Here is a 12,061-nt window from a genome sequence, read left to right on the forward strand (position 1 = left end):
AAATAAATTGTCAATCTACTAGTAAGCTAGGGATCTACGTTTTCTGAGAAAATTTGACTTGATAGGTTTTATATGATTGACAAGAGGAGTATTAAACGAGGAAGAGTAGACTGGAACAGGGGTAGGAAATGAATTTTAAGCCTTGGCTATATACTCCCATTACTAGTTCAGTTGAAGAAACTAGGTTCGCGCTGTGCAGTGTTTTCTGCCAGAGACACTGTGTGCGGTCTGGTCTACAAGGAGATAACCAGACTCGGGGGTCTGAAGTTTTTGTAGCTGGCAGAAATAGAGTGATGGGCTGTTTTAGTCCAGGCTGGTGACTTCATTAACAACCGAACCGATTCTCTCAGCTGTAGGCATTTTATAAATTAAATGAATACAACTGTGTTTCACGTGATTTGCAATATGTAGATTATATTCAGAGAGATTAAATAATAACTTGGTAATAGATAACACAGGAAGAAGGCTTTCATTAACATTGAGCATCTCAGGAAGCTTCTTGCTTTTGGAGCTTGGTAGCTATTTTCTACACCATTTTCACCTCTTTTGTTTACTCTTTTCCTGAAGTCATGGTTTGCAAGTATCTGTAGCTGTCTCTAATTTTACTCAAAACAGAAGTTTTGATATAGCATTTAAATGGTTTCTTAAAACTTACAGTTCTTTAAGCAAGGCAGAGCTAAGAAATTCCTACAATTCTTACACCTGCTTTTGTTTTCTATTCCTTCTTTGCTTTAAAAGAAAAATAAATAGCAAAGCACTTTATAAAATGTTGTGAGAGATAATGAAAGAAGGGTCCTCAGATCTACCTAGTTTCCTTGATCATTCAGTCTCTCAGCTGTCTGTCTGCACCAATTCCAGATGCCTGCAGATGACTGTGGTTTTGGCAGCAGTGGGGCAAACATTTCAGCAACATAACTAAAGGGAAAATCATATGTGGATAAATGGCTAACAGCAAATTTTTCAAAGATTGTCAAGGGGAGGACAGATGTTTTAGAAGCCCTGCTCTTGATAATTTTATGTAAGCTAAAGATCTGTTAATTCAGTTATTTTATCAGAATGCCATTTGGTAAAATACCTTCTCTAACACATTGAGTGTAAACTGAATCTTTGAAAGTTGTAACGAGTTGTTAATTTTTTTTCCAGCTGCTGTTTATATCAAGGACATAGTCGTAACAAAGTAGTACAAAAACAAAGTGATTTTACCATTTGGTAGCCCAGTTTTATAATTGGTTCACACTTTAATATTATAGGAGAGGATTTCTTATGAAGTAGAAGTGAAGACATAAGAATTGATACTCCTTAGTTTCATGGGCTTGGCGTCTCATCTCTTGAAGAGAATCTTTTTTCCTTTCTACTACAGATCTGTATTTTAAATCTTGTGAATTGTCATCTCACAGGATAAAAGCTAGAACAGAGATTCTGTCAGATTCTCTTTTAATAAGTGCTACAGAGGAATGCAAAAAGATATGTCCTTCATTGCAATATAAAGTGGACCTAATAACCAAAAAGCCTGAGTAATTTTGATTTTATTAAGTTTTTATTGCTTTTGTTGTTACTGTTTTCAAGACGGAAAACTTGTTCTTAGTATTATATCAAGTCCTTGAACTTGTATGAGGAACGCAATTATGTCACAGAAGAGTTTTCTTTCTGCAAGCAACTGGCAGAAATACTGCATGTTTGATTATATAGCAATTTTTATTCCCCATACATTTTTATGTTCCCTCAAGCTGTTATTCATCATAAAAAGAAAAAAAATTAATTTTGTCTTTGAAATGTAGGTGCTCTTTTTTGGGAGGAGGGGGAGAGGTGACTTTAAAGTGGTCTGTATCAATTTCTGTAGAGGTTCTTGATTGTATTTGCCATTTTACAAAGATTTTATATGTTGAGATAGATATATATTGTGAACATCACCGATAGACTTGTGAAATTGCCATTTCCATAATTTAGAAAACAAATTCCTTACAGGATTAGTCAGGGGGAGAAGATGAAATATACCAAAATATATGAATTTTAGAAACTAACAGAGCACAGTAAATTTTCTTCTCCCCAACCTTCCCAACAGAGTACAGGCTATAATCCCTCCCTAGATTATCTGTCTATGAATTTGAAAGAAGAGAAAGAATTTACTAGCATTTAATTGCAGCAAAGTTCTTCCTGACAACTTCTTTTGGAGCCCTTGCATCTTCTCAGTGTTTCTAAAGGAGCCAGTGGTAGTTATTCTTGATGCTCTAGCAACTGAAGAATAAAATCCTGAGCATTCCATTAAATAAAAGTACCAGCTTATAAAGTATGTCATTGCATGTTAATATTCTTTGATTCCCTAACAACAAATATGGTTCTCAGGTGTGTGTGATTTCCGTCTGAATCAAAGGGAGTCATGTACACAAAGTTAAAATTTGATGCAGTGCCACTTTGAAATATAGTGTTTCTATAACACTTGCTTTTAAACTTTAAGTGAGAACCACAATAGATGTGAGAAAGAATTATGACAAGGACAGTCTAATTTAAATTTTATCAATTTTAGGAAATGTCATCTTTTTATTGGTTTCAGAGACTTTTTTCAAATGTTTTAAACACAATTTTCAGATAACAATAATGAAAAGCTGAGCCCCAAACCAGGGACAGGTGAACCAGTTTTAAGTTTGCACTACAGCACAGAAGGAACAACTACAAGCACAATAAAACTGAACTTTACAGATGAATGGTAAGTTAATATTTTTGTAAAGATGTTCTTAGCCATTGTATAGGATTGTATTAGATATTATTTTTAGCATTTCATCATCTATATCTTTTGTTTTGCAATAATACATTGGTTCTCAAACTTCAGTGTGCCTCAGAATCACTTGGAGAGCTTGTTAAACCACAGATTACTAGACGCCACACTCAGAGTTTGAGGTGGGTCAGAGAATTTGCATTTCTAAAAACTTCCAGGTGATACTGACGTTGCTGGTCCTGAGATATTTCTTCTGATAGAAAATGCAAAAGATAAAATTAATCACCTATAGACCATTAGTGCAAAAATAATAAACCTATAGGAGCCTTTTGCAGTCTTGGTTCTATGTATAAAGTGTGTGTATGTGTATACATACATATATATTTTGGGTTTGAGTTTTAAAACATGATTTTAATCATACTGATGTATTAAATTCTCCCCTGCATTTATTTGCGTTAACTTTATAATAAGTATTCCCACATTACTGCTTAGTGTTCGTATCTATTACTTTACCAGCTCTATCATAGATTCCATCAAGTGGATGTACCGTAGTTTTACTTAACCATTACCCTTTAATTGGGCAGTGAATTTCTTTCTTTATTCTTGCCGAGTAAGATTATAATGAATATCTTTGTTTATAAATTTTTCCTACCATTAAGATGATCGATTTGAGATATTTCTACAGAAATGAACTATATCTAGGTCAAAAGATATTACAGAATTATTTCAAAAAGATCTTCTGTCATTACATTTCTCTCTGCAGCATATGACAGTACACATTTTGCTGTCTCCAGGCCAATGTTCAATATCAATATGTTCACTTATTTTTAACTTATATATTTGATTTTTTAAATAATTTTAATTTAATTGATTATTAGTGAGGTTGAACTTTAACGGTTGTATAGATTCTCTTTAATGACATTTCTGATTATATTTTTTGCTTGTTAATCTAGTTAAATCTTACATTTAAAAAAAATCTAGTTATGTGAGCTTCTTATATTTTTTCCCACTGTCTTATCACCTTTTGCACAAGACAGTATCCAAACTTTTGTATTTAAATTTATTACTATTATTATATTAATATTACTTATATAGACAATATAATCTTAATATATAATTAATTATATATTAATATAATTATGTGATTACATGTGGTGATTATATTAATCATTTAATAACCAATATATTAATTATCTTATATAATTAATATATTATCATATTAACATATTTAATTGTATATTAATATTACATAATATATAATATATTGTATATAAATAATATATAATATAGTTATATATTTTTATTAATATATAATTAATTATATGTTAACATATGATATTTATTCCAATTCACTGGTTTCCATTTGTGTTTATGTGTGTATGTATTTTCTAATAAAATCTTTGATTAAATAGAATTTTCAAATATTATTGAATATCTTCTGTGTTCCAAAATCTGTTCTAGACTCTGGGAATAAATACATCAATGAAAAAAAACAGACAAAAAATCTCTGCCCTGTTGGAGCTTACATTCTGAGTGGGGGAGACAAGACAATAAACGTGATAAGTGAATTGTGTAGTACGTTAGATGGTAGTAAGTGCTATGGAAGAAAATAGAGCAGGTAAGGATGTTTGGGAGATTTAGGGAAAGGGTAGGCATCATTGAGAAGATGACATTTGGACAGAAAATTTGAAGAGTAGGGAGTGAGCTATGCATATATCTGGGGGGAGAGCATTCTAGGCAGAGAAGAAGCCAGTGCAGTGGCTTTGAAGCAGGAGCAGACTTAGTATGTTCAAGAATCTTTAAAAAAAACAGTGTAGCTGGAGTGGAGTGACCAAAGGAAAGACAAGTAGCAAATAAGATCAGCCAGGTAAATGAGGAGGAGCTTTAAAAGACTAAAGGATATCTTTGGTTGCTGTGTAGAGAATAGGCCTTAGGTAGAAGCCAGGAGACCAGTTAAAAGGCTTTGGCAGTAAGCAAGGTGAGAGGTATTAGAGCAGGATAGGAACAGTGGAGGTAGTAAGAAGAGATTGGAATCTAGATATGTATTTGAAGGTACAGTCAGTAGAATTTCTTTATGAACGCTAGTGTTTGATCTCAGCTTTCAAAAATCATATCTATGTCCCCTTTTCTTAAAACATAATTTAAGGTCACAGAAGATTGTCATACTTACTTATTCTTTGTCTTTTCTATTCTCATGTTTCTGTACAAAAGGGGCTGATTTCTTATAAAGAATCTCATCTGAGCATTTTTAAGCAAAAATCTTTAGTCCCACTCTTCTTTTGAATGCTACTTTCCTTCTTTAAAAACTGACCAGGAATTATATTCTCTCATTCATTAGTTTCTTATTTCTTTATCAAAAAAGTAAGTAGCTTTTTTTCTGATTATGAACGTATTTGGTATTCACTGTAAAAAAAAAAAAAATTCAAAAAAGTATCCAGTCTTTATCATCTCTGCCAGTATGGTGTCTTGCTTTTATTTTAGTTTCTTTGATGACAGAGAAAGCAATAGAGCACACTGACCAAGAGCCTGGACTCTGAAACTAACGAGCTGTTGAACCTCTTTAAATCTCAGTTCTCTCATCTGAAAATGGCCATATTTAATAGAACATACTTAAAAGATTTGTTGGGAAGATTTAATGAGATCATGCAGAAAGAATACATAGCACTTAGCACATTGACTGGCACATGGTAGGCTTTAAATAATTGTTAGCTAAATCATCATCTCTTGCAAATTGCCTTTCAAATCTTTTGCCCAGTTTTCTACTGTGGTGTTTTATCTTTTCTGATTGATTTATAAGAGCTATTTATTGTAGATGTAAGGTGAGGGTAATACCATTTGTCTTTCATTTGTTACAGATATTTTCCCCAGTTTGTTGTTTGTCTTTCAGTTCACTTATGACAGTTTGCTTTATGGTTTCAGCCTTGTGAGCTCGTGCTCCTTGTCTTTCCTGGGATTAGGAGGAAAGTTTCTTCTTATTTTCCTCTTATAGTTCTGTGATTTTATATCGAGAATACATGTTGGATCCTTCTACAATTTATTTTACCATAAAGTATGATGTAGAGCTTATAGCTTAGTTTTTTCCACATGGCTTTCCCTTTGTCCCAGTGCCATTTATTGAACAATCTAGTCATTTATCTGTGATTTAAAATGCCATATTAACACATGCTAAATGTATTTACTTGGTTACTTTGTCTTTTCCACTAATGGCTCTCTATTCCAACATCAATACCATAATTTTTAATTATCATAACTATTATACATGGAGCATTTTGTTTAATCCTATATCATAGCTTTCTCAACGGAAAAAAAAATATTTATATATCACATTGGCTTCTCTTTACCAGAATTGCTATATATATATTTCTTTCTGATTAAAAAGAAATACACGCTCATTTAAAAAAAAATCAGAATCTAGAGAAAAGTATGAAAAAAATCACTTGCAATAATCCTCCTGAGATGACCCTTAAAGTTGATGAATACCCTTTCTGCCATTTTTCTCTGCGTATAATCCCATGTAGGTATATATTCTTTTAAAAAATATCATATTATCTATGGATGCCCTTTTAAAAAATTTAAATTGACTTCTGTAATTAGTCTAAAAGTGTTTTTTAAAAATTTTGGCAAAAATTCCATGATAATTAGAGTTGTTTATTGAGTCACTGCTATTTGTCTATAATTAATGTTTTTAAGTTACTGTAACTGTTAAGTTTCTTTTTCTTGTTTGCATTTATTCTGAATTTAAGAAACTGTTGCATCTCTGTGAATTTAATTTTAATCTTAGTCAGATTGTTACACATTTTCCTCTATTTTCTCCCCCACTCAATCCTTTTTATGCATATGTCATGATTTGTCACAGAATGTTCATTGAAAATTATTTATTTAAATCTGCCTAGTATTCTGCTCTAGCCAAAAATTCTAACAGAATTATGATCATCATCAGGTAGGTATTAAAACTAAAACAAAAAACATTATTCTATCCTGCAAAGCCATGGTGTATATCGAATATGTCAACCACCCACCATATTTGAACAACAACCTAGAACTGGCAATTATCTACAGAGGGCAGTTCAAAGACCAAAGAAATTTCTAGTCCTCTTTTCAAGTATTAATTTAAAAGTAGCCTAGAACAACAATGTCTAAAAGAGCATGTGATCAAAGTCTGTAAAGCCATTAAGGATTTGAATATGGTGAACCATCTGTAGTTAAGGACATGAAGAGAGATTATATAATTAAGTTAAAATTCAATAGAATTGTAGAAATATATACCAGATCATAGAAGCATGAAAGCTGTGAAGAAGTGGTCCTTTTTTATTTTTTGATCTCTTTTTTAAGATTAAAGTGGATTAAAATAATCACCTTAATTTTTTAAAGTGATGTTTTGCGAATAGTATTAGAATGATAAATACCGTATTTTATTTGTAAATCTGAATTTTGTCATCCGTTTCTCTAGCTGTAACATGTAAAAATTATCCTAAAAATTCATGCTTGTTAACTTTTTGGTGGGGCCACTTCTCTTGTTCGGATGACAGGAGCAGCACTGCCTCAAGCTCTAGAGGCAATGGGAGCCACTCCAAATCTGAGGATCAGGAGGAACCCTCAGTCCCCCAGAGCTCAGTGCAACCACCAGAAGGAGAGAATGAAACACGTAAGGTGTTATTTTGCTTTTGTCATTACAGAACCCCAGTGTTGGATGTTTACCTATTTTTATGTTACCTCAATGCTGCAGTTTTGTTTCTTGTTTTTAATACATTACTTTTGCCTCAGTAGTCCAGTTACTGCTATTGATAAACAAATAGCACATGGAAAAGGTAGGGACCTTAAGCATTTAAGATGGGGAGTCACAGTGAAGCACAGTTCCCCCTGTGGACACACTGGCCAGGATAACCAGTGGTCATCAAACTGAACATATGTGAGATATAAATATTTGAATTGTCTTGACCATTTTTATACCTGGCAGTGAAATCTAGAGTATCTGTCTTGATTTTTTCAGAGTACAGTGGTTTATAGAGGGGGAAGAAAAGGAATAAAATCTAAAGAGGTTATGAGCGAATCTTATATCATACCCTTTCCTAGACTATATTTATGTGTTCATTATATGAAATTTAGGGGCCAACACAACCTAATACACAGTAAATTTTCAATAAATACTTGATAAGTGAAGGAATAAATAAATATTTTTCATTAAATGAGTAGATACCTCAGAATAACAGAATTTACAAGAATTAAATACGCGTAAGACAACTGCCTACTAAGCAAATGTCCTGTTACGAACAAAAAAGACCAATCCTTTGTGGGTCTTGGAATTAAATTCTGGAAATAAGTATTGTCAGTGGCCAAACAGAATTTATGGTGGGTCAACTTTACTATTTGTTCATTATAGTTCAATTTAGACCAAATGCATGATAAAAGGGCAGAAAAATACTCAGTTTTAAATTTAGGTTTTGCGAAGTTTGGGGAAAAAAAGTGAGATGGAGGAATGTCAGTTGTAAGGGATTATCTGAAGCAGATACTCTTCACATAGAGTTCATGAAGGTCCATGACTGGCTTTGGGATGAGGCAAAGGACAGAATTTCACATCCATCCCTGATAGTGTCCATATAATTTTGTGTGTACATACATAGTATTTGCATTATACTGAGGAGAGGGATAACTGAGTATCAAAAGTTTCTATGACCCAAAAAGGGGTAAGAACAACTTATACATAGGAAAGCTGGAGTATTAAATTGGTGTTTATTTTTCTAAAAAAAAAAAAATTAGGATTTAGTAATAATTTGGTTTAATTCCCAGAAGCTCCTGAAGACTCATCAGAGGATGTGACAACATCTCAGGAAGGTACCTCTGCAGAAAACACAGTTCAAAACCATGTAGATAGAGGTGAGTTGTCTTGTTCTCTTTAGATAATTACTTCATATAGGAAAATACCAAGCCTCAATCTGTATTGGTCCCTCCAGAGTTAGAGGCCATTTCCAGGTAGATGTAGAATTTTCTGCTCCATATAGGGGATTAGACTTTATATTAGGAAATGTCTACATCAGCTTTGAAGTTAGATTAAATAATTAATGTTGCCCACATGACCAGCTGTTACTGCTTTATTTTCTGACAGCACAATCAGATAAGTTTACTTCTGAGCAATTGGATTCTGGCTCAGGAGAAAGGAATGACTTGAATCTTGATAGCCCTTGTGGGGTTCCAGAAGAATCCATTTTGTCTGAAAAAGGCAAGGAACCAGGGACTTCGGATCCAACTAGCGCTGAAAGTGCCACCAGTCAAAGTACCAGCAATCCTGAGCCTCAGTTGCAAACAGAAGCCATCGGGCCTTTGGCTCATGAGGAAACATTGTCCAGGGACTCTGCTCTCCAGGACACAGATGACAGTGACGATGACCCAGTCCTGATCCCAGGTGCAAGGTATCGAGCAGGACCTGGCGATAGGTTGGTAAATTTTTAATTAACATGAACTATAAAAATACAATGCACAAGGCTTTGTTTGTGAAATCACATAAAGAAGTCTCTCCATTTTTGACAGTTACTTCCTCTAAGGGTTTCTCAGTCATATAAACTCCCATAATTTTCTAAACTATAAATGATTTCACATATTACATTCTTTAAGCAAACTGTACATTAAGAGGGGAATAAAAAGTCTCATTGTTCTGAATCTTCAGTACTAAAGCTTGGGCCTCAATTTACAGATCAAGAGAAAGGAATGTTGAGAATGACCAACAGGTTATTTATGAAGTTAGGGTTATATTTAGTTGCCAGATTACCCTCTACACATCCTGGCCTTTATTGGTTTTGGAGTTTTTTTTTTTTAATATTCAGTTTTCCTGCTTTTCTGTTGACCCTGGGTTAGGGTGTGTGATAGTAGTTCTCTTTTTGAGAATATTATGTTTTTCTCTGATTTCTACTAAACTTAGTAACTCAATTTCAAAAATAAAAAATCACACCAAGTAACAAATATTGTAACTACAATAAAGAATTAATTTGCTAACATGTTCATATACTTTTTCCATTTTTCATTTTATGTGTTCATAAGGATATATTTATTTTTCAGTTGATAAAGTAAATCTTTTAAAGTGTATTGCATTCCATACTTTTCTAAAACTATTTCTATAATTAGTGCCATCATATTTCATTGTATGTTTTGTCCTCTTCCAGAGAATCAAATTTTATTTTTAAAATCTTAGCTTACATAGGCATGAAGAACCATTTCACATATTTCTGTGTTCAATGTACTGCTATTTATAAAATATTCTGACAATTCTGTCAAGTGAAAAATATAATAAGAAGATTAATTTGCCATTAAAGAATAGCAATGTTGTATAATGATCAAGAGCATAATGACTTGGATTCTGGTTTTAAACTTACCCGCTGTTTCCTCATTTAATTTAATGTCTCTTTAAGGTTTGGTTTCCTTATCTATACAACAGGCTTATGATTATCTAGAATTACTGTCAGAATTTTTTTAAAAAAATCAATCACAAGGCCTGTCTCAAACTGAAAGCACTGAATAAGTGATAGCTATATTACACAATCAAGGTATTCCATGCGGCTATGTAGACTTAAAAAGCAATTACACAGACAATACTTCAGTGAAAAAAACAATATATATATGTATATATATTTATTTAAAAAATCAGTTACAGTAAGAATGGCCCTAGGGGTAAAGACTGACAAAGCAAAATTCCTGAACGTTACAGCTTGCAGTTCAGTAAAACTGCCTTTTCTTAACTATGAAGTCATATTTGGTCAAAGTGTTTACTTTGCAATGACTCCATTTTTAAATGTAGAGGAAGTAATCTTTTTCCTATATTTGTATTTAGAGATTAATCAAGCATCTTCTCTTTACCTGCCACACATTAGTCTTCAGTTTTCTTAGTTTATATTTTAGGCAGGTAAAACTTAGTTTCATTTCTTTCCATACCCAAAGGGAGTCTTTAGAATATTTTACCACTTGATGTCTGCAGGTAAGGTTGGCGAGCACAGCACAATTTGAAAATCAACTCAGTGGTTTCTAAAGCACAGGGTGAAGAGCTAGAGTCTATAATCATTTTAAGTTTGTACATTTATGACTTTCTAATTATGTAAGCAAACATATGTCCTTATTTTTTTCTGTACTTATGTAGCTAAAAATGATACTAAGGTCATGACTGAAAATAAAATTTAAGCATCCATTTTCTAGTGAAATGTACCATATTACTTATCAGGTCAATTTTTTTTTTAAATAAGAAATTATATATTTTTAATAGATATTAGACACTTGCAAAAAATCCTAATTATTTAGCATCTTCTATTCAGGCTAATTCTAACACTTTCCCCTAGTATTCTTTATGGCTGAGGAAATAGGTGCTAAGCAGGGATTTTGTATATTCTAGACCTAAGGAGATTTTTTTTTTTTAACACAGTAAATGAGAAAGGAGGATTTGGGGAGAGAGTTGGTCCTAGATTATCCAAAATGTCTTGCAACTTATTGTCCTTAGTTTGGATATATTACCAGATACTATAGTATCTTTCTATTGAGTATTAGCATTTACTTATCATTTTCATAATACTTAAATGATTTATATGTTTTAGGGGTTCTCCTGGGGTTTAGATCTGCCACAAAATTCTCACCTAATAGCCTCATTGACCCAAGAAACCCAGGTGCTGAACTAGACTAGCAGAATCTTTTAGAGGAGAAATGATCAGAGACAGCAGCCTGAAAATGACCCCACCTCATGCATGTCTCTTGAATTCATAGTCTCATGGTTAGATCCAGATTTGAAACCACCTCTGGGTCTACATTTGCTTCTGTACTTTTTTGTAAACTACATATTATTTAATATTCTATATATTCAGTTCAAGTATTTAGCCTTAGTTTGTCCTATTATTTTGTTTTATTTTATAGGACATAGTGGTAAACTTACTAAAGAGTAACAGACAAACAATAAGATTCTTCCCTTTGAGAAAGTTAATTTTTTGAAGAAGAGAGGACAGATACACAAGCCTTTATGAGACCATGGAAAACAGTTTTAATAAACATATGAAATTAAATCCAGTATTCTGTATGTATACAGTTGAACATACTGAGATAATGCTCAAGTGACTATAGTGACTATTTCACAATTAAATCAGTTTTTCTTGGAAATTTACATTATTCTTTCCTAGCTACTTATAAAAAATTTGTAAATAGTGAAAAATCTTCCTTCTGACTTTTCTCTAAATAATTCTGATAGTTCCTAACTTCTGTGGCACCACCTTGATTAAATCTTGAACTGCCTATATAAAGTGTACTTCTCATTTCTGCACCTTGCCAAGAGCTCTTCATCCTTGACACAGTTGCTCATTTATCTTCTGAATTTGGAGGAAAAGG

General features: G+C 32.7%; 1 protein-coding gene across 8 annotated transcripts in view; it reads left to right on the forward strand.

The window, feature by feature from the left end:
* The window catches only part of DCAF6 (DDB1 and CUL4 associated factor 6), a 119,221-nt gene that overhangs the window by 83,276 nt on the left and 23,884 nt on the right, over window positions 1–12,061 (forward strand). For 7 of the 8 annotated variants that reach the window (XM_064477959.1, XM_031435828.2, XM_031435831.2 and 4 more), the window contains 4 exons: window positions 2,587–2,704; window positions 7,243–7,358; window positions 8,501–8,587; window positions 8,817–9,144. In XM_064477959.1, coding sequence (XP_064334029.1) covers window positions 2,587–2,704; window positions 7,243–7,358; window positions 8,501–8,587; window positions 8,817–9,144 — 649 coding nt within the window. The remainder of the gene's footprint in view (window positions 1–2,586; window positions 2,705–7,242; window positions 7,359–8,500; window positions 8,588–8,816; window positions 9,145–12,061) is intronic. The other variant, XM_031435829.2, reaches the window with a different exon arrangement.

The sequence above is a fragment of the Camelus dromedarius genome, chromosome 23 (genome assembly GCF_036321535.1).
Source record: "Camelus dromedarius isolate mCamDro1 chromosome 23, mCamDro1.pat, whole genome shotgun sequence".
Taxonomy (NCBI): Eukaryota; Metazoa; Chordata; class Mammalia; order Artiodactyla; family Camelidae; genus Camelus; species Camelus dromedarius.